This window comes from Ochotona curzoniae, unplaced genomic scaffold (genome assembly GCF_017591425.1).
Source record: "Ochotona curzoniae isolate NIBS_2020 unplaced genomic scaffold, NIBS_Ocur_1.0 contig_2599, whole genome shotgun sequence".
NCBI classification, from domain to species: Eukaryota; Metazoa; Chordata; class Mammalia; order Lagomorpha; family Ochotonidae; genus Ochotona; species Ochotona curzoniae.
Window position 1 is genome coordinate 14826628 of NW_024465520.1, and position 24136 is coordinate 14850763.

The 24136-nt window shown below is 38.8% G+C and overlaps 1 protein-coding gene and 1 non-coding gene across 2 annotated transcripts in view; both read right to left on the minus strand.

Moving 5' to 3' along the window:
* Positions 1-3140: 3140 nt before the first annotated feature.
* The window catches only part of KPNA4 (karyopherin subunit alpha 4), a 68303-nt gene continuing 47307 nt past the window's right edge, over positions 3141-24136 (minus strand). The window contains exons 12-17 of the mRNA XM_040974888.1: positions 18676-18804; positions 17194-17298; positions 10282-10353; positions 9170-9332; positions 8153-8247; positions 3141-5091 (exon numbers count right to left, since the gene is read on the minus strand). Coding sequence (XP_040830822.1) covers positions 4993-5091; positions 8153-8247; positions 9170-9332; positions 10282-10353; positions 17194-17298; positions 18676-18804 — 663 coding nt within the window. The 3' untranslated portion in view covers positions 3141-4992. The remainder of the gene's footprint in view (positions 5092-8152; positions 8248-9169; positions 9333-10281; positions 10354-17193; positions 17299-18675; positions 18805-24136) is intronic.
* On the minus strand, positions 18138-18481 carry LOC121152783. Its single transcript, XR_005883314.1, has one exon.

The window sequence follows — 24136 nt, forward strand, 5'->3', positions numbered from 1 at the left end:
CTGATAGTCTAGAAAAATCTAGGTAATCTGGAGTAGGCAGCATATTTAAAGCTATAAAACATACAAATATTGTGGCGGGAAGACAGAAATTGAGGTGAAGAATAAGGAAGCACTGCAGTTCTACAACAGGAGGCAGATTTAAGTCTGTAGGGATGCTCAACGTTGTCCAGACTCAGCTCCTCTGATAAAACAGTAACCACTAAGTTCCTATAAATAAAACAGATTGCCTAACAAAGCTTCCTAAGCTGCCCAAAGAACCTGGATTTACACGGAACATTCAAAATTTATGAAACTGCTAGGCAAGGGGAGAGGTATAACCCTCACCTTCCCTGTATAGGACTGATACGCTAGTTAATGAATTGTCACAGCACTGTCCAGGCGCTTCTGATCACACTGAGACACACATCCTACAAATTATGTTTAGCATCTGTATCAGTGAAAAGTTTTTTTTTTTCTGTAGAGGTTCAAAATACGAATTTGTTTGGCACAAATCCACTGTTTGGAAATACTAGCTAAAAAAAAAAAACTGGATGAAAGTTTCCTCTCTTGTTATATACTAACTGATATTTAATGATTTTGGCCAATGTGAATGAACTAATCAAGCAGTAAAAAATCATCCAGGCTTTCAAAACTGTTATGAACTTATTCTATATGAAAAAACACAATTTACCAAACTCAGTTAAACTGATAACTGCTTTTGATTAAACATAAGCTGGTTTGTTTACAGCTCAACCTCCTAAAAACCATAATGGAAGATTTAGTTTTGAAAACTCAAAAACAAGTCAAATAATTTCAGAACTCTCAGGCAAGGGCCTACAACAATTTTAACCATTCCTCAGTACATGTAATAAGAAAGGAAAGGCAGATATAGCCTTCACATTGATTCGCAATCTCAAACAGCTTTAGAAGTGACTAGAAGTATTACACAGTATGGGGCTTAATTCTGGGCATTATTTAGCCCCCTTGGGCAAATCACTCACAACTCTACCATGTAAAGGCGAGGGCCAGGACGGATCACTGCTACTCTAATCCAGGGACTCCGACGAATCCCCGTATGAAAACACATGGAAACTGTACTACATGCATTTCTTGACCTAAGGTTGCCACAGAAAGCCCAGATCCAAAAATAAGCTTGCAAATGAGATGATCACTTCTTCACCTCTAATTTTAAAGAGTAACATCCCTGCGGTACTAACAGTCCCTGCAGTCTCTTTTAGTTAAGTGTCTGTGGTTGGACCACAACATTGGAAAAGAAGGGAATTTAGAGACTTAATTAAGGTACCTAATCACTTTGGGTCTGGAATAACCAAAAGGAACATGCTATGGGGATGGATGAAGGGGCATACGGAACCAAGTGACCCCTTTAAAAAGATGGCTTAGGCCTTTCAAGAGTTCTAGGCCCCAAGGAAATGGAATCTGCCATATGACATGAAGAAACCCTTTAGCTTTGGTTAAGAATATAACTCTGGCTTCCACCCCAACGGTGGGCTATGAGACACTGAAGAGAGATCCAGCCAGGCTGTAAGTGGGCTCTTGATCTACATCTATTGTTGAATAATATATGTTGGGGCCAGTGCTGTGCCACAGCGTCAGTTTGAGTTGCTGCTGTTCTACCTCGGATCCAGTTCCCTACTAACGTGCTTGGTTTCCTGGACCCATGTTGGAGATCTGGATGAAAGATGAAAAGCTCTGTCTCTTCCCTCTCTTTTGCAAGTAAATAAAATAAACCTTAAAAATACTATCTTAATTCATAAAACTTGAGGTAATTTGTTACATGAGTGTATTTAAAAATTTTTGCAAAAAATGGAATTAAAAGATTTAGTTTGAGGCCCAAAATTTTGAAATCCATGAAATTTCTTGGCAATGTTCAAAGATCCCTTGTATGAATAGATTTCAAAATTTTCCTGCTCCAAAATAAATTTATAATTCCATTTTCATGAATTGTTTTCCAGTGGCCTAGGGCAAACATGGCTTAATGTCTATGTTTTCTTGAGGTAACAAGGTAATGGAGTCTAAAAGGGAACCCCTTAAGTTACAATAAAGGCATTTTACCAGGCAGCTGTACCTTTAAGAAACAAACAAAAACCCTCAGCCAAGGTAGGCCTAAACTATATTAGCTCCAAATTCTTTCAGATTCTAAGCCTTCTGACACACTTTTAATATGGCACACATGATTTAAAGCATGTGAAAAGGGCTCAGTACCCAAAAGTCAACTGAAGATGAAAAAAACAAACACAAAACACCCAAGAACACTTAGCTTTTCAGGTCTATGATTCCATTTTTTTTTTTTTTTTTCCCGCTCATCAGAGCAACAGTTTAATGAGCCTGGGAAAGTGTCAAAGGACTGTTCAGGTCCTTGCTCCTGCACCCACGTGCGAAGCTAGAATTAACCCCTGGCTTCAACCTGCCCCAATTCTGGCCAGTGAGGCCATTTGGGGAGTGAACTAGTAGACAGAAGATTCATTTCTTCTACTCTTTCAATTGAAAAAAATCAGAGAATTTTAAAATGTGTTTAAATCAGGTGATCTATCTGCTAACTGCATTTAGACAGCTTTAGATATGCAAAAGCCCATCCCAGAATTCTAGTAATCATTGTCTCACATGAGAAAATAGAAAAAAAAATATATTTTGACCATCAGGTAAGCACCTGAACTGAAGCTTATATAAATCATTACCTATTTTACTTAAAGGATAATTATTCTATAAAAATAACTTGTCCTACCACAAAATCCAATGATTACCCTGAACTAGGTTTTTTTTAAACTAAAAAACAGTATTTATGCAAAGTATTGTCTGATTTATCTTCTAGTAACTAAAGCTTCATAAAAAACCACACTTTATATATACAGTCTATCATACAGAAACACATCAAGCTAGGTTTAATAGATAAAACAGATCATGTTTTCTAAGTACTTGCTGGGAGAGAAAGGAAGGTCAACATCTTGGTTTGAAAAAAGAAAAGCAGGAGAAATGCTGTGTCAACTCAGCCAATTCAATGGGTTAAAACGTTAGTATGCCCATTTATAAAACTTCTTTTGGTATGTTGGCCCTAAGTAAGAAGGAAGCTAATGTCACTGAGTTATGGTCTCATTTAAGGTTATTATTAAAAAAGTTCACACACCACGCACACACACCCCATGTAAAACATTGCTTTAAGTTTTAATGTTTATTTCCCCAAGACAGCCTAGCCTGCAGTCTACTTAGATAAATTCTACAAGCTAGTTTCTGCTGCTTCTAATTTTAAACTTTAACCATGTTTCTGATGACAAGGAATGCTGCAAAAATACTCTAGTTCAACAAAGAGTTATGATCACAAAATAATTTTTATCCATTCTACAGTGTTTCAGAATTACCAGTTGATTTTTAAACACAAAGTAGATATAGATGCTAATGGTGGCTAATCTGGTATGTTTCTTATAGCAAATTGTTGTTCATGCAACACTTGTGCTCAAAGGGGAAGGCACAGGATTTCCTACAATGAGCCACCTTATAAAGAGTTCTTTTTGTACAAATTAATTTATGTCACATTTAATTTAGTGTGCACAACCTCAAAACTGAGGCATTATTCCAATTTATAAAAACCACTTGCATAACATTTATGCAAGTTTTAAAAATACAAAGTTTTCTCTCTAAAGTGGCTCAAAATAGATTGTTCATGGCTGCCTACATCTAAGATAAAAAGATTCTAAAACAATTGAACAGATTAGGCATATTATTAAAGGTGTCAAACCATTACTTGATTTGTACATCTACTCAAACCTCTTCATCGGTCTTTATTCAGCAGTACATATGCACCAAATTCCATTTTAGAAGTTTCCATATCATTTTCATAGAAAACAAAGTTTGAAAACAAGTAACATTTAAACACAGCACGGTATTCTACCACAACTGAAACTGTTTTCTTCTTCTTCTTTACAGGACTCAATAAAATCTAAAAATGAACTATGCTGTAGATTCAACCTCATGCAAAGATCTTTAATGTTATCTCTGGAAATGAAAAGGATGGCCTTTGAAGCACGTTTTACTGTTTTATACTATTATGGCAACTTGTGTACTGCAACACAGTCTATTTTGAGGGAAATTTATGATTTTTTTTCCATGCAAAAATCTACACAAATTAGTTTTGATGATATGGAAAGCTTTTCATAACATCAAACATTCATCTGGTGCAAATGCACAGGGAAACTTTCCTGAAGTTTTCTGACTTGAGAAGCAACTAAAAATAGCAATACTAGGTAAAGTAAATTAAAAAAAAAAAAAAAGAGGGGGGAGATAGGGCAGGGAAAAGGGGCCTAGAAAACACAGGCTGCAGAGTAACCAATGTCTGCTGCTCAGCGGTCCAGTGTACAGTACACCTAGGATCTCACTCGGATGATTTATTAGGTTTGTTATCAGCCCCTGAAGGCAAATCAAGCTTGCATGCGTTCACATACAGCACCACAACCACACTCTCGTACAGTCACTCCAGCACTAGGAGTCTGCTCCGTGAGCGAAGAGCCCTAGATTTGAAAGATGAACCTGGCTCTCCATCACCGAGCCAGCCATTCATTCAACATCGTCCATTCACACACTGCTTCATAGCAAGGCCTGGGCTCATGTTCCGTTGACTTCTATGGGCATTCTATTCTCGTATGCTTACGAGGTTTGAAGATGACAGTACTACACTTTTCCCTCCGTTGATAGAGAGTACGTCAGTGTTCCTTTCTCAGCACTGAAGATCTGTGACCTGTAGCCCTTTTTACTCTGAACAACCTAGATAAGCATCCATGTAGTTTTCATTACATTTTGCCACTCATTCTCACTCGCACCCACTCGCCATCTAGACCTCATTTGGGCGTTTTCTGTGATTCCAAATGAAATCTTCACATTTTCTTTCCCGATTTAATGCAGCAGCAGATCCCATGAGCCAAGCTTGATGGATCAAACCTTTTTATATATATGTATATATATATATCTCAGTGCTGCATTGTACCTAACTTCCACCACATCTTTCTAAAACTGGAACCCTTCTGTTGGTACGTTGGCAGATGAATTGAAACCAAATGTTCCACCTTGGATTGCCTCTGGAACAATGCTAGGATCTTCATCAATCTAGGGAGAAAAAGAAAATGTCCCAGTTAGTCGTAACATACGCACCAAGTGCAGCAGAGTGCTCCTCTCATTATCCTGAAGCAGAGTTACGTGCCAAGCATGTCCTACCATTCTTTAGAAAGCTGACACACTTGGCTAAGAGTTTTTTCTTAAGGTACACTACAATGAGAACCAACAGTAAGCAGAATGTCTATCTTCCAAAAGGATCATGTAGTAGTAACAGCCTGGGAGATGACCTGGATTGGGCATCTGGCACAGCGACCAAGAGACCAGCACCCACCCCATATTGTAGGGCTGAGGTCTGAGTCCTAGCTCCGTTTCTAATCCAGTCCCTGCTAATAATGTGCACCACGGGAGGCAGCAGGTGTACGTAGGGCCATTCCAAGTAGGTGGGAGATTTGTAATAAGCCTGAACTTGTGGTTCTGGCTTGGTCTAGCCCTGGCTATTTTTGGCACTGAAGTAGACAATCAACAGATGCAGGTCTACCTTCTGTGTCTTTAAAACAAGGAAAAAATTTTAAACAGAAGAAATCATAATACCTTATCAAAAATTCCACTTTAAGAAATATGATTTTGGGCCCGGCGCAGTGGCACAAGTGGTTAAAGGTCCTCGCCTTGCTCGCCCGGGATCCCATATGGGCGCCGGTTCTAATCCCGGCAGCCCCGCTTCCCTTCCAGCTCCCTGCTTGTGGCCCAGGAAGGCAGTCGAGGACGGCCCCAAGCTTTGGGACCCTGCACCCGCGTGGGAGACCTGGAAGAGGCTCCTGGCTTCGGATCGGCATAGTATCGACCCGTTGCGCTCACTTGGGGAGTGAATCATCGGACGGAAGATCTTCCTCTCTGTCTCTCCTCTCTGTATATCTGCCTTTCCAATGAAAAAAGTAATAAAAATAAATCTTTAAAAAAAAAAAAAGAAATATGATTTTGGGCCTGGCACAGTGGCCTAGCGGGTTAAAGTCCTGCCTTGCACGTCCTGGGAACCCATACGGGCATTGGTTCTAATCCTGGTAGTCCCACTTCCCATCCCTGTCTGTGGCCTAGGAAAGCAGTTGAGGCTGGCCCAAAGTCTTTGAACCCTGCACCTGCGTGGGAAACCCAGAAGAGGCTCTGGGCTCCTGGTTTTGGATTGGCTCAGCTCCAGCCATTGCAGCCACTTGGCAAATAAATGAATGGACAGGTCTTCCTCTCTGTCTCTCCTCTTCTGTGTATCTGATGTTGTAGTAAAAAAAATAAATCTTAAAAAAAAAGAAAGAAATGTGATTTTCTTAGGGATAGGCATTATTAAGAAGAGTTTAAGCTGCTGCGTGGGAGGCCTGTATTGAACTTTCCGGTTTGGAGGGCCAGCTTTGCTCCTGACCCAGGCTCCTGCTAAGGTGCATACCAGGTACTTGGGTCCTTATCATCCATGTGGCAAATCTGGAAAGCTTTCTGGGTTCCTGGATTTGGCCTGTCCACACCCAGATGCTGCAGATATTTAGGGAGTAGACCAGTACACAGGAAGATCCCTGTGTCTCTGTTGCTCTGCCTTTCAAATAAATAAAATCCAATAAAGATTTAAAATAAACTACACAAAAGAATATGCTTTTTTCTTGGATTTTACTTCTGGTAACTGTCACTGTATTCTGCCAAGGTTGACAATGTCATGATACATTTAAATAGCATCAAGTTAAACTTGTAACTGTTCCTTAGGGACTATACTGCTGTATTAACATGGGGGAAATGGTAGGAAGGGGAAACAGGAAGGAGGAAGGAGAGGGGGAAGGATGAATTCCTACTACCTACAAAACTGTATCATGGTTAAAAAAATAATTATTGGATAAGCAGAGACACAGAGAAAGAGATCTTCCATCTGCTAGCTTACTCCCCAGACAGCCACAATGGCTGGGGCTGGGCCCGGCCAAAGCCAGTTCTCTCACGTGGCTGTGGGGATACACGCAGTTGGGTCACCTTCCACTGCGTTCCCAGACACATTAACAGGGAAATACGGCAGAAGTGTAGCAGCAGTTCTGTGGCCCGGCACCCTTTCTGAAAGTCAGCACTGCAGGCAGCAGCATGACCTAGTAGTCACAATGCCGGCCTCTCTAAGTTTCTTCTGTGGTAGACTAGCCTTATTAGGTTCACGCACAAACCACTCATGTTTAATGAAATAATGACCAAAATCAATGATATTGTTTTGATACCAGGGAATAAAGAACATGTAGTATAAGACTCATTCTTTGAAAAGGTGAAAGATTTTTCAAGAAATCCCCTGGTTGCTCTATTTAGTCACTGTAACTTTCTAATAGGCAACTGCCTTTTAGTTTTCCAAAGGGATAATAATAAAGCTAACTTAGCATTTTAATTTCAATGATTATATCCTTCTTTATTTTCTAGATTTATTTTTTTATTGGAAAGTCAGAATTACAGAAAGATCTTCCATCCACTGGTTCACTTCCCAAGTGGCCACAAGGAGTGAAGCTGAGCCAATCTGAAGCCAGGAGCGAGGAGCTTCTTCTGGGTCTCTCACATAGGTGCAGGAGCCAAGGACAAGAGCCATTCTCCACTGCTTTCCCAGGCCGCAAGCAGGGAACTCGATGGGAAGTGGTGCAGCCGGGACATGAAATGGCACCTGTAAGGGATTCTGGCTCATGCAAGGTAAGGAGTTTAGCCACTAGGCTACTACACTGGGCCCTTTCTATCTTCTTCATATTTGCTTTTGGTCACCCAAGAAAAATAAGTGAAAGTGAATATGTAAAAGTGAATTAACTGTTTTAATACAAGATTTATTAAAGGAGATACACTGATCTAAATATCACTGATCTAATTATAACTATATGCTGTAATCAATGAAAACTAGGAAGACAAGAGAAAACTAGGAAGACTCATCCAGAGTCAAAAAAATTCTGTCATTAGAGCTAATATACCCTAGAGGGTCTTAAAAACTATTGAAATAGGTATTTCTTTAAGAAATTTTAACCTATCTCATTAAAAAGAATTGCATATATTATATCCTTTAGCTTATATTATATGTCATTTAGATTTTTTACATAAACCAAAAAAAAACTATAAAATTATGAAATACATCATCTGAAGAGAAGAACTGATCAATGATCTCATAGGCCAATTTGTAGATGTCTTCATTTTCATGATTCTGAAGTTGTTCAATTTTCTCCAGTCCTGTAACAAATTTTATAAAATGAAACAAATGTAATGTTTTAACTATAATCATCCTGGGAATAGACAACCCAATTTTTAGACTCCAAATTTTCTGAATTATGATTTTTGGGAACGTATTCTAAGAGTAAATCTTAAGTACCAAACAGGTTATACATAAAGACAGCAAATTTCATTACAAAAAGGAAGAAAATGGATCATTTAATTGCATCTAAACGTACATGCAAGCAATGGAATACCTATCTAGAGTATTAACAGTAAGTCCCAAATTTTTATTTCTGTAAATACTTTTAATGACCTAATATTTACTTGAAAGGTACCATAATTATTGCTCAAGTTAAATCTTTCACGGTGTCTCACATAGGACAACAAGACATGGGATTCAGTGGAATAATATTTACTGACAGCAATAACATGTAAGATTGCTCTTGTTTCTTAACAGGCAGAATATTTCTATTTTTTAGTATCTTCTAAGTTTTCCTAGTGAATACTTAATGAGGGATTCTTCAAAAGTCTGTAGAAAATATGTATTATCTTTTAATTATCTTTTTCCTGAATTTTTTCTCATATGAAAAGTAAATTAGAAAGTACTAAATTAATGAATAAACATGAAGTTACAAATACCTATTAATGTTATGGGAAATGATCAAGATCAATCACAGTATTTTAGGGCAAAGGGAATTCTCCCTGTAAACCATCTCTTCTCTTAGGTAATTAGCATACTGAATGAGTTCACATTTATCTGTAAGACTAAGGCGCTTGCCTGGAGGACAAGGACTACGCCCTCCCAGGGCCTTGGCACAGTGCCTAATCAATCAAGGGCAGCAATTCCGTTATCCAAGTTGATTAAGATAGGAAAAACACAAAAGTGGCATATTAGAAAATAAAGGCAGTTATAAAAGAACATTAAAATTTGGACGCTTACCTCCACATTCTTCTATAAGATTCGCTATGGTTTCTGCCTCATCTTCGGCCATTTTTAATATATTACTTAGTCCATCAAGTACTACTTGCACAACTTGTGCATCCTTTACCGTCAGCAAGTTGCAAAAAGGTGGGATAACATTTTGTTGGATAAGGTAGGCCACCTGATCAATAAAAACACCATTTAGTAATAAAATATAGACCAATTTTGTCTCATTACATTATCTCACTGGAATCACTTTGATTTTAAAATCATGAGTATGAAAATATTAACCTCTTTTTAATATACTGAGTTTATTTTACTTGAATTTAGGAAATAAAATGAAATGGAAGTTTATTACTTTACAAAATCACAATGGTTCAATATGATGGTATCTACTGGCTGTTTTGCTCTACATAGCACTTTTACATGCCTGATCACCTCACAATCCACTATCCCATTCATTATACGTCATAATCACTTAAATATTGTTACTTAGGCTATTATTTCCATGCATTGCGTTTCTACTCTTTGCATTCATATTTAAGTGAATTCACAGTTCACCAGCAGCCCACTGCTTTCTGGGAGTTATCCCCAACGCACTGTCACTCTCTTTAATACAAATTGTTCCTCTGCTGTTTGGTGTAACACTAAGCTTCTAACAGTCCCTTCACATTCCTCGCCCAGTTCCCAGGCTCAGCCACCTGCTGACATTAACTCCTTGCCTGACTTGAGAGGGGGAATCTGTATACTGCTGTTGCTGTTTTTCTTGTTTCTGTGCTGTCATTTGTTAGGAGAATTTATGAGGCAGTTTCTTCCTGCCACACTACCTTAGAAATTCCATTCTTTCTTAATACTGTGAACACATACACGTATGTGTGTGCAGCCTCCATCTTACCATTAATTAGCAAAATTATTATAAGTTAATGACTGGAAAAATATTTCTCTTCCAGGGAATATTCCTAAGGGGAGTCAAACTGATATTTTTTAAACAGGAAGAAAAAAAACCCCGCAGAACATGTGTTTTCTTGGTATTATTTTAAATCATGATATCTATTTTACTGTTTTTTATTTTAATGGATTTTGGACTGTTATTTTACTAGTTCTGAGAAATAGAGAAAAGCTTAACTTACTTGATCTTTCCTTCCGCTAATTGTTAAGTTACTTATGGCCCAAGCAGCTTCTTTCTGAGTGCCAAAATCTCCCTGAAAAAAGCAGAGTTAGAGGCTACAAATTGATTTCTTCCTCAAATGATTATTTTAAAACATTTATTTACTTTTCTTACAAAGGCAGATTTATAGAGAGAAGATGAGACAGAGAAAAAGATCTTCTGTCTACTGGTTCACTCCCCAAATGCTGCAATGGCAGAAGCTGAGGTGATTCGGAGCCAGGAGCCTCCCCTGGCTCTCCTCCATAGGTGTAGGGTCCCAAGGCCATCTTTTTGTTGCTTTTCCAGGACATAAGCAAGGAGCTGGATGCAGAGTGGAGCAGCCAAGACACAAACTGGCGCTCCTATGGATTCTGGAACTTGCAAGGGGAGGATTAGCCGTTTGAGTGATCCTGTCAGGCCCTAAAATGATTTTATGACTATTCATTTTCTCAGTTTTCTTCTCAGATTCTGCATGTATACATTTTTTTTTTCTTAGAAATAAACCTCTGAGCTCTCTCTACTATACTCTAGATCCATGTTGGAAAGTCTTTGGTGAATCAAGTGGACTTGACACTCTAAGTTAAGAATAAAATCAAGGGTAAAATAAGTGTAAAAAAAAAAAAAAGTCAGACTCTATAGAAGTTTACAACTTCCCTACAAAAAGTTAAAAATATATTAATTTAAAACAAAAAAATTAAATGACTAATGGAATGATCAAATTTTAGATTATCTTTCAAATGCAAATTGAAAAAACTTAAAAATCACCAAAAGTCATACATATAATATAATACCCATATATAATTTAATAATCTCATTTTTGAGAGTTTACAACATAACAAATTAAACCAGGGGTCGGAGTTGTGGCACAGAAGGTGAAGCCAGCACCCATGACACTGGCATCCCATACGGGTGACCAGCTCAGCTCATGTCCCAGCTATTCTACTTGGGATCCAGCTCCCTGCTGCTGCTGACAGCATGGAGAAAAAAGCAGAGGATGGCCCCAGTGACTTCGGCCTGGCCCTGCCTTGGCAGTTGCTGCCACCTGGAGATGAATCCGTAAAGATCTCCTCTCTCTCACCTCCCCCTTCCTCTTGCTCTAACATTTCAAAAAAAATTGTAAATAAAGCAATATGCATTTTTCTATACAGGATCATGACACTGTAATTTCTCCAAATTAAAAGCAGCTAAAATTATTCACAAGGCATAACTGGCTAATAACAGTAAGTCTACTGAATAAACAGTAGTTATCAGACATTAAGGCTAGCAATTTGAAATCAAGGAAAAAGTAAAAGAAATGCAAACTGAAGCAGCAGTGAGATATCTTCATATTTATAAAATAGAAAATGCAAATATCTGTTAATAAAACTGATAAGAATAGCAAAATGGTAATAATACAAAATGATAATAATACTAGCTCCTTTAGATTGGCATTATGTGGCAAAATGTATGTCTGTTTACCTATAGATGGAGTAATCCTAAATGTTGTCTGGCAGAGTTAATGAGAGAACAAGCTATTCCTTAAAATACCATTAATTTAAGAGCAAAATACTGAAAACACCTCAAATGGCATCAATAACAAATTGAATGAACATACAATATTGACTCTATATGTGTAACCATCTGGTAATAAAATGAAGATCAAGGAGCAGGAAGCTGTCTGTGTAGTGTCACAGGCGTGACCCCGTGACCCCTGGGAGCTATTAAAACAGTAATGTGACATTAAGTACAGTATGTTACCATCTGTGCTAAGAAAGGGGCAGAATAAGCACTTACACATGTACTTCCTTAGAATTTAAAATGATATACTGGAAGAACAAACCAAAATCCCACACAAAATGCTTACTTGTGAGGGAAGAGGGAATGGGAAGCAACGGGCAGAAATGGAAGGGTCAGAGAGACATTCAAACACTTGAAAACAAAGCACAGTGCATTAACCGGCCACTGGCCACTGACATTCCACACAGGAGGGCACAGTGCATTAACTGGCCACTGGACACTGACATTCCACATGGGAGGGCACAGTGCATTAACTGGCCACTGGCCACCGACATTCCACACTGGAGGGTCAGTTTCAGACATAGCTTTTCTGCTTCCAACCCAACTTCCTGTTACTGCACCTGGGAATGCAGCAAATGATGGCCCAACAACGTGGGTCACTGCTACCCACATGGGATGCCAGAGTATTTCCAGGTTCCTGGCTTCAGCTGTGTTTGGGGATGAATCAGCAGACAGAAGAACGCTCTGTCTCATGCTCTGTCACTCTGCCTTTCAAACAGATCAATAAATCTTAAAAAAAAAAAAAACCCACAAAACAGCAAACAAACCTCCAGATATCTAAAAAAAAAAATTCTCAAAAAATAAACAATGAAAGCAAATAACCTGTGCATTAAGCTGGATTTCAGGTATTATATCATCAGTGGGGTGAACATATATATTTATTTTTAAATATTTATTTATTATTTTTAAAAATGTACTTTTTTATTAGAAAGTCGGATATAAAGAGAGGAGACAGAGGAATATCTTCCACACCATGGTTCACTCCCCAAGTTGCCGCAGCAGCTGGAGCTGAACCAATCTGAAGCCAGGAATCTGGAGCCTCCTCCAGGTCTCCCATACGGTACAGGGTCCCAAGGCTTTGGGCCGTCCTCCACTGCTTTCCCAGGCCACAAGCAGGGAGCTGGATGGGAAGCAGGGCTGCTGGGATTAGAACTGGCACCTGTATGGGATCCTGGCTCATGCAAGGCAAGGACTTTAGCCATAAGGCTATTGCACTGGGCCCAGAATGAATATATTTAAAAAATAAACCCATAAAAGGCAAAAGCCAAATACTTTAACCTTGAAAGTACACGTGGGAGAGGCTGCTGGGTTGTAGCGGATGAGACCCTGCTTTGGAAGCCTGTACCTCGATTCAGAGTCTCTGTGGCACTTCTAGCACAGCTTCCTTCCTGCTAATGTGCATGTAAGCAGGAAGCAGGTGACAGGCTAAGGGCCCGAGTCTGCTACCAACGTGGGGCACCCAGATGGAGTGCTGGGTTCTGGTTTTAGCCTTGCCCAACTCAGGCTGTTGCAAGCACATGGGGAGTGAGAGTCAATGGAGAAAGATGATATGACTCTCTTTCAAGCAAAAAGCCATATGCAAAACATTCTAAGCATGGACCAGGGTTGTAGCTTAGCAAACTGAACTGCTGCCCACAGCAACCAGCAACGACCATGGGCCTTGGTTTGGAGTGCTGCTGACCCTGCTTCCGACCCAACTCCCTGATAATGGGCCTGAGAAAGCAGTGACAGCCCAAGTGCACCTATGTGGGAGATCTGGAAGAAGCTCCTAGCTCCTGGTTCCAGCCTGGCTCAGCCTTGACAACTATGGCTAATTGGGAAGTTAATAGGTAGATGGAAGACTTCTCTTTCTCCATTTCTACTTTTCTTCCTCAAATAATAAATACATTTTAAAAAACAAAATAGCAGTAATGTGGTCTTATTTTAATATAGGCTATATGTAGACAATCTATACAAACATTTGTATAAAATATATTTGCATTCGCATTATTTCTCTTATGAAACTCAGGATTTTTGTCTAGGGTATAACAATGATACACTTAAAAATAATGTATTTTATATATGCAAAAGTGTATTATGTTCATATTTTTAGATATTTTCAGCAGAAAAAGATGGAAATATAAGAAATAACTCTTATTTTAAATATTCAGGATATCTGATAGCTTCATTTCATTCATAATTCATTTCTCATGGACTGTCAAGTTTGGGAACTTATTAACTTCCTATTTTCCACAAAAGCAGCTAAACCCAGTCCCTTGCTAAGAGTTCTAGAAAGGCAGCAGAAAGATGGACCACGTGTTTGGACTCATGCCAAAACCTTGAGAGACTCCTATGAAGCTCCTGGCTCTGGCCTGGCCACTACGGCCCTCTGGGGAGTGCGTCAGTTCATTGAGGACCTCTTTCTTTCTAACTTTGACCTTTAAATAAATAAAAAAACTTCAAAAATATATATGACTTATTTTAAGTGATCATCAGTAATGATCACTCTTACATCTGAACTATGATGCTTGTATGTCATCTCCTTCCCCCCAAAAAATAAAACTAAGGAGAAAAGATTGATTCCCCATCTAGGTCAGAAAATACATAAGATAAATTTCAAAAATGACTGGGTGATATCAAACACACAAGTACCAACCTAGAATGGGGTTCCTGATGATCAGGGCCCACTTAAATGTCAAAATCATTAATGGGCTAAATCTTGCCAAAAAAAAAAAAAAAAAGAAAAAAAGAAAAGAAAAGAAAAGAAAATTCCCAATTTCGTAATGATACTACAAAACTCACTTCCTTCAGGCTGTATGGTAACTGTCTCTTCTAAAATGAATGGCTGAAGGAATAAAATGAGAAGTCAAACACTTCCACCTCCTCTGCAGGGGTTATGGTTCAGAGTCCCCAGGGCTGGCCTTGCAGTGTGGAGGTCATTTTCCACCTTCCAGGCCGGCGTCCTCCAGGAGCCCGGAAGCAGAACACGGCTCCTGCCGCCTACACAAGGAGGTGTAAGTGCATTTCCAGGCTCCTGGCCCAGCCCTGGACACTGTGGGGCGGTATTCCCACTCTGTAAACTCTGTGTGTGTGTGTAGAAAGAGGTGGGGTGGGGTGGGGGGGCAATCATGGACAATATGTACATGACCATTTCACATTCTCTAGCTTACATTAAGGACTACCTACACAGCTATCAGAGGATCAGATGAAAGATGGATAACTTTATACTCATCAGCTACTATAGGGTGGCAACACTTGAGCTCATCAATCCTCAATCACCAGAGGTATGACAAACAACAGTGTTTCCTGGCTGATCAGGAACAACAGAGTAATCCATTATTGCCCTAAAACATTCAGTTTTTACCTATCAATTTTCTAGGAAAAATGAAAGAACAAAAGATACATAAGGCTACCTTTTCCTTGATCATAGATCAATATTCAGAGAAGAGGATGTTATCATTATTACACTGTATTTTTTTTTAACACTTTTCTATTCATTTGATAAGCAAAGCAACAAATAGGGAGGAGAAAAAATCTTCTATCCATTGGTTCACTTCCCAAAAGGCTACAATATTTAACCTTGGTCAGGAGCACAGAACTGCATCTAGGATTCTCAACTGGGTTCAAGGATGCATGCACTTGAGCCATCACCTTCTGCTCCGAGGATGTGTGGCGATAGGAAGCTAGATGAGGAACACCACACAACTAGGACTCAACCAAACATTCCACATCACAAGCAACACCAAGTCCTGTGTTGTAACACTTGCACTCCCAAATGTTCTTATGAGCACAAGACATGACACGGCAGACAATTCACATCACACTCACTTGCTACTTGATTGGGGACAACGGATTGGGGACAACTATGTCATAGTTTCTTCACCAGTAAAATGAGAAAAATTCGTTATCCTTACGAGTGCATTTTAAATTTAAGTAACCTTTATCTGAAATGTTTAGGAATAAAAGTGTTGCATGTTTGCTTGAATTCTGGAATAACTGCATTTAAAAAATTTCACCAAAAATGTAGACTGTAAAAAAGCTTATATGAACTTCAATGTTTTCTGTACCCAAATAATCCTGTATTTTATTTTTCATAAACTTTTTCAAGTACTGCTAATGTGTGCACATTAATTTGATGTTAAGTGTCCCACCAAGGCCCCAGGCACATGCTGAAAGGCTTAGATCTCAAAGTCTCATGTTAAGAGTATGGAGAGGGTGGAAGCAATTAGTTATGGGTTTCGAAGGGAGTTTTGAAAACTGAGGCAGTGCCTTGGGCTAAGAGCAAAGCCCTTGAGATTAGATGCTGAACACACACACATCCAGTCTTTCTCTTGCCATGTGTTGCTCTGCATCATCGGCATCACCAGATGCCAAAATAATGGGGTGTGTCCAGTTTTGGATTAGGAACCTCTGAAGCTGTCCGCTAGAATAAAGCTTTGCTATTGGTAAATCGTCCCAGGTAATGCTGCAGTAATGAAAGGCTGACCCCATACAGAATGCAATATATTGGGGAATAGGACTCAAGTCTAAGCAAAAAATTTAATTATATTTTATATGACCTTATCATAGCTCAGAGGCAATTTCATACATTATTTCAAAACTTATTTATAAAGAGTTTTTTTTTTTTTAATTTATCTGAAAGGCAGAGTTACAGAGAGAGAGAGCTCTTCCATCTGCTGGTTCCCTCCCCAAATGGCCACATGGCAGCTGGCTTGGGGGCTTGGACCTCCATCACTGATTCCCAGGAGGAATGGGTCCAAAGTGGAGCAGTTGGGACTGGAGTCAGGGCTCATCTGGGATGTTGGCATTGTAGGCAGCAGCTTGCTCCACTGTGCTAAAATGCTGTTTTTAGTGTGTGTGTATTTTGACTGAGCTCTATTATGTGAGGCTAAGAATAAGACATGTCCACTTATTATAATATATTGGTGTTCAAAAAGATCCAGATTCTGAAGCATTTTGGATTTCTAGTTTATAGTGATAACCAATCTAAACATGTTAAGTACTTAAAATAATATGTATGTATTTATGTTCAATAGTAACAGTATGGATTTTAATAAGTCCAAGAACAATAGCAATTTTGGTCAAAAATGCTATTCAAGAAGGGCGAGGGATCTCTAAAAAGAAATGTTGCTTGTACATAAAAACCAATGAGCTCAGAGTGTTACTGAGTTACTGTAGTATCCATTCCGCTAAACAGGTTCTAATCAAAGCTGAGCTCAGTGTTTCAAATAGGTTCAAAGCTGAACCTATTCCACTAAATAGGTTCTAATTAAATAAACAGACACTGCAATATTCACATAGCTTGTCAGGTTTAAGCCCTGCTCCTTTTACTCAGATACATACAAAATGATGTTCTTACCTTATCCAAAAGGTGTATTATCATTGGTACAAGATTGGCATCAATTACTGCCTGAACCTGTTGTTGATTTCCTGCAGTGATGTTAGAGAGGAACCACACTGCTTCCTATAAAACAAGAATCTTTCAGTATTTCTCATTAAAAAATAAAAACTGCAGCTGAAGAAAAAGGCATTTACCACAATGTCCACATTATTTTATCATGCAATCAATTCTCTAATAAAACTCTTAGGAATCTCACTTCCTTTTATGTTCCTCTTCCCTGTGTTTTGTTTGGGCAAACTGTTAATGGTGCTAATCTAATTACAATGAACCCTTGCAGAGAACGGTTGAAAGCACTACTCTCCAACAGTGTGGACAGAGTTTAGGCTGAACAATTACTGCAGAACTGATGAACTGTAATACAAACACAAATCCTGAAACTGCTGAGACTCAGTGCCTTTCCTGTACAGAATATACTTCATTTTCTATTCTGATTAAGAACCTTAGCCAAAGTACATAATCTCAATTTCTAAAAATGCATATATGAAAAATGAAACACTGTTTTTTTAACATACCTGTTCATAATAGTCATTTCCTGCACTATTTCTCTGAAATGCTAAAGAGGAACTTAAATGCTTGACCGCTTCATTGTTCACCTTAGTGACTGTTTTATCATCAGCCTTTATATCATGACAGTGCTACCTTGGCAAAGGTAATGATGACCCTAGGCATGTTACCAGTTTCACACATAAACCCATACTGAAGTGACAGCATGAAATAAGACAAAATATCTAATACTCAATGTAGGATTACACTGTAATTTACCAAACTTAGCACTAGTAAGCTTATTGAACTTAAAAGTTTAATTTCCTCTATTTTTTTAAAAAACAAATTCCTCTATTTTTAAAAACAAATTATAAAGTATTACTCCAAAAAGCAATATCAGCTGGTTACTGTAGGCTCTTTTGGATCAGATCACAGGGTCATGTTTGATGAACCTGTTAGAGACTTCAGGGTGTCAGGCTAGTTAGGTGAGCTGTTTTGGGGTCATAATCATTGGCAATGTTGTAATCAACAACCCCTGCAATTTCTACAACAGCCTCAGATGCACTCCAATATCAGCACCACCACATTCAGTGCCCCCTTTGCCCTAGCCGCCATGAGCACACACACAGGCACACTCTCTCTATTACGTATCTATAAAACTCTAAACTTGGAAGAATTACTTAACATTAATACTAACAATTTCCACTCATACATTCACCATACATACACTCAACACCCTGTTACCTCTATTTCATCATTTCCAAGAGAGCCACAGAGCATTTTAACAGCTGATTTGTTTTATACATAGAAAAAAATGATATGCTAATCCATCTTATAAACAACATGCTATTTTATTTCCTTTCCTCTCAGCATCTAAATGATAGGTTAATCCCAATTTTACAAATGAACTTGGTATTTTTATGTATCATTTACTAGAAAACACATGAAACCACTTACTTTATTAATTTTCTCTTTGGGATGCGTTAGGAGTGCTGGGAAGTGTGACAGAGCATCGCAGTTCAAGACCACCTGCGTCTGCTCGTCAGTTCCAGTAACAATGTTGCCCACAGCTCTAAGTGCAGCAGTCTGAAGCACAGAAAAGTTGAACAAGATCATGCTCTTGTATTCCTTACAGCTTACACAAGACAAATGCATTCTCCCACTGTTCCATTCTAGCTAGCCAATCCTTTCAGAGTACTCTGTGCCATGCACTCACCTAGGAACAGAGGTGAGAAAAGACTGAAGTCTCAGCTCCTATGAGGCATACACGTATGATAAGTCAGAAGGGTCATTTCTATGAAAACTTGTAAAAGTTTCAGTGTGGACATATGTTTTTAATTCTTTAGAAAAATATTTTAGAATTATCTTTAGAATAATATTCTTTTATTATCTTTAGAATAATATTCTTAGAATTATACTGAGAAGAAGAAACAATGATTCATACTGTAACTTTGTAATTAACAGTATCCAAAGTAATTACAGTATCCAAAGCAGCTGCATTCGCTTTTCTTTTTTAAATGATCCTATTAGACAGAGAACAGAGGCCTTTCATTTGCTGGTTCACTCCCCAAATGGCCACAACTGCCAGAGCTGAGTCTATCCAATCCATGTTGGATTAGCATACTACGCCACAGCACTGGGCACTCACTTTGCATTTTCAAGAGTTGTACATGAGGAATTCAATCTCTTCAATCCCTCGCTAGCTTCTCTTATTACATTATACTGTAGTAAACAGTATTATACCACAGCTTTGCTTTCTTTTTCCTTAGTGACTAATTAAGCATCTATTGATGGGCCTATTGATCACTTATATATATATTTTTTTTTTATGGAAAGCAAAAGCTTTTGCTGAATTTTGAATCTGACTTTCTTTTCAGTGTTGAGTTGTGGGAGTTCTTTATTCTGGATGTCAGTTCCTTTTCAGGTGTATGATTTACAAATTCTCTCTCTCCAGACTGGATCTTTAGTAACAAGGGGTGAGACGGACAGGGAGGAGAAACACACAAAAACATCTTTAATGTACCAGTCTGCTCCCCAGATGGCTGCACTATTCAATGCTGGGACAGGCATTAACTCTGTCCGGGTCTCCCATGGACTTGAGCTATCCTCTGCCCCCTGTATCTCCAGGAGTCAAGTATTTGCACGGGAATAAAATGGGACTGGGACCCAGGCACTCCAATACGGGATGCAGAAGCCCAAAATGGTGGCTTAACTTGCTGTGCCATGTCCACCCCTCATTTCACTTTCTCGACAGTGCCCTTTGAAGCACAGTTCCTAAGTTTGGTAAGAGCCCATTTTATTACTTTTTTTTTTTTTCAGTTGCTTGTGCTTATGGTGTCCTCTCAAAAACTGCTTAATCTTTCACAAAGATTTATGTTTATTTCTTCTCCTAAGAAACTTACAATTTAACTCTTAATCCATTTTGAGTTATTTTTTAAAAAATGGGTTGAGGTAGATTTCAACTTCATTATTTTACATGTGGATTTCCAGCAGTCCTGGCACATATCTCAAAGAAAACCAAAACTATCCAATCACCCAATTAACTAGGGTGGCACCATAGTTGCAAGTGAAGTGACCACAAATGAATGGGTTTATTCAAGAATTTTCCATTCTACTTCATTGATCTGAATGTCTATTACCATGCTAGTATCAGTTGTCTTACACCAGCTTTGTAGTAAGTTTTGAAGGCTAGAAATCTTCAAACCTCTTTGCTTTTTCAAGATTGTCCTGGTTCTTTCTGGTCCCTTGCATTCACATATGGATTTAAGTGCAGCTTGGAAATTTTGGAAAAACCACACCTGAGATTTTTAAAATTTAGCATGCATTTAATCTGCAGATAAACTTGGGGAGCAACGCCAACCTAACAATATTGTCTTCTAATCCCTGAACACGGGGTTGTCTTTAAATTTGTGCAGGTGTTTTAAAATTTCTTCAAACAATGTTTTGCAATGAATCAGCCTCTTTAATTAATACATTAAAGAGGAATAAAGCAAAGGAAAGTTGCTGAATATGAAAAACTTAACACATGGCAATCAGATGCAACATGTGGACTTTAGATACTGATTTTTATCAAATAGTTAAAATAATGAGGAAACAGTCACTAAAATTTGGGTTCTGGAGAATCAAGATGGCGGAATAGGGTAAGGACATGTTTAAATGGATGGAAAAATAGTTAATCAGGATGAAGCAGAGAGGACGTATTTCAGGAAGTACGAAAGGACAGAACAGCAGCAGAGGGGTACCTGGAGACTGACAGACACAGGAAAGCAGCAGACAAAGCAGTGTGGTGTTGCAGTGACTGACACTCCAGCAGCATTCAGCTAACGGTGATCTGAACTCCACCAGCAGCCAGGTGGGAAAGAACTTTCACTGGGAGCTTGCCAGGTGAACCCAGACAAAGTACTGTCCGTCCTGCTGGTCCGTTTGATTTGACCAGGAGCAGAGACAGAGCAGCAGATCTCAGACGGGCAGTGTGAGAACAGGGTGGGTTTCACAGCCCAGTCTGCCTCCTAACCCGAATCAGGCACCATTTTGTTTAAAGAGGCAAAGGCTATGGAGGCAGGACTGCACATGCACTGAGAAGGGAGTGAACTCATTTCTGGCTCAGTGAATTGCAACAACTTGGCATTCTACAGATTCCACCTGGGGCAGGTCTGGGTAGCCCTCAGATCTGATCAAGAACTGTAGTGGTGGTACGTCGGGTGCCATTTTGCACACTGTGGCAATAGCTTTGGGACTGCAGGGGACAACAGTGAACTGCGCATGTGCTGAACTCGTGAGAACTTACTGAGCTCTGTGGATTGCACTGGTCCTGCAGGAAAATAATACAGACTGTGGCATCGTACCCATTAAAATAGGTCCGTATGGCCAGACCAACAGGTTCCAACAAGATCAAGCGCCACCAACAACCTAACTAGATAGGACACGTGGTGTCTCTCTAATTCTGGAACCTGCTCCAACTGGAAGAGGGAGAAAGGCCACAGAGACAACAGTGCAGCCTCAGCATGGTATCACAGGAGGTGGAGAGTGGTGAGCCCAGAGTTGGGGCTGTGGAGACCATGGTGAAAATCTAACATAAGAACCCAGACCTGGAACTCGCTGGAGGTTGTGGCACAAGTGGCTGCAAGCAAAAAGTTGTGTACCAACAGCAATAACTAAAATCGCACTGTAGACCTGTGTGTGACATAGCTTAGAAACCTGCCCCAAGGAGAAGACTCTGCTAACCAGAAGTATAATGATCAAGAGCAAAAGAAGAGACAAAGGCACAATGAATATTACGGAAAACTCCCCTGCAAAGGAGCAAAGCCCTGTGCCAACCTCAGAGTTAACCGAGGAAGACATCGAGAAAAATGAGGGACACAGAATCCATAAGACTCATTTTAAAGATTCCGATCAAAAATGAGAAGCTCATGCAAGAGTTCAAAGAATTTAAGGAAGCAATAAAGCAAATCAAGGCTGACATATCAGAAATTAAGAACACAGTAGAGCAAATTAAAAGTAAAGTGGAGAGTCTCCAAAATAGAATGAAGCAAGCAAAAGAAAGAATCTCAGAATTGGAAGGTATTTCCTGTCACCAGGGGGAAGCAAACAAAAAACTGGAAGCAGAGCTGGATCAGGCCAAAGAAAGTATTCAAGAATTGAAAGACACTATTAAGAGGCCAAATGTAATAGTTATGGGAGTCCCAGAAGGTGCAGAAAGAGAAGCTGAGTTTGCAAATGTATTTAATGAAATACTAAAGGAAAATTTCCCTAATCTGGAGAAAGAACTGGGAAACAAAATCTAGGAGGGGCACAGGATTCCCAACAGGCTTGACCAAAAGTGATCTTCACCATAACATATGATTATCAAGCTCTCTTCAACTGAACATAAGGAAAAGATCCTTAAATGTGCACGTGAAAAACATCAATTGACATATAGAGAAATGCCAATTAAACTCACAGGAGATCTCTCACAGGAAACTCTACAGGCAAGAAGAGAATAGAGCAACATATTTAGATTCTAAAAGAAAAAATTGTCGGCCTAGGAAAATATATCCAGCAAAGCTTTCTTTCACTTTTGAAAATGAAATAAAATTCTTCCAGAGCAAAGAAAAGCTAAAAGAATTTGCCTCTTCCAAACCTGCACTACAAATGATACTTCAAGATATTCTCTTGACAGAGAAGAGAAATAGCACCTACCAAAACCAAAGGCAAAGGTGAAGAACATCCCAGTAAAATGACAACAGGAGACTAAACCAATGAACAACTCATTGCTAAAATGACAGGACCAAAGTACCACCCATACATATTAAACTCTGAAAGTAAATGGATTAAGCTCAAACATCATAGATTTGTAGACTGGATTAAAAAACCAAACCCATCTGTTTATTGTCTGGAGGAGACACACTTCAACAAAGATCAGTGGAAACTATATCACATGGGTTTTGTTGTTTTCTGTTGGTTTTATCTCTTCAAAACACTTCATTCTGATTAAATCATTCAATGACTCGTAGATCATGCAGTGGCATCATTTTCTTCAAGAAGGTTCTTGATTTTCATTTCTTCAGCTTCACGTTAGTCATTTAATAGCATGTTATTTAACTTCTTGGTGTTGGGCCTGACAGCTGGCCTAGTGGCTAAGGTCCTTGCCTTGAATGTGCCGGGATCCCATATGGTTGCTAGTTCTAATCTCGGCAGCTCCACTTCCTCTCTCTCTCTCCTCCTCTCTGTATATCTGACTTTGTAATAAAAATAAAATAAATCTTAAAAAAAAAATAACTTCTTGGTGTTGTTAATTTCTTTTTTTCTCCCTGATGTTGATTTTGTTGTGTGACTCTTCATTTAAGAGATGTATAGTAGCTGTGTAATGGAGATTGTCATATCTAGTAACATGTCATTTAACTTCATGGCATAGTAAATTTCAATTTTTCTTTCTATTGTTGATTTTGTATCATCACTTTTCATTTAAGGGGATGTACAGTAGCTGTGAATTGGAGACTAACATCCAGATGTGAGGATGCAGTGTGGTACGCATTTCTGCTTCCAGACAAAGATGGACTTACAAATGAAACTGTTTACTATATCTTGACAATAGGATTCTGGACTCTCTGCCATTGTCCATGCCCGCAATGTTGGGCATATGACTGAGTATGAAGACCTATATGTTAGTAATGATATAGAGGAACTAGTTGGGAGGGAGGGAACTGGGGAGGGGATAAGGGAATATGGAACTGTATCATAAAATGATAATAATAAAATGTAACATAAATAATTAAAAAAAATTTGTTCTGACTGAATATTTAACATTTTTAAGTATAATGAAAGTATTTTGGTTATATTAAAAAAGGTCTTAATTACAGAGATACATGCTGTATGAAATAATATTACATCTTATATCTATATCAAAAGAATTTTGAACAAGCAAGCTGGAATAGAGAGG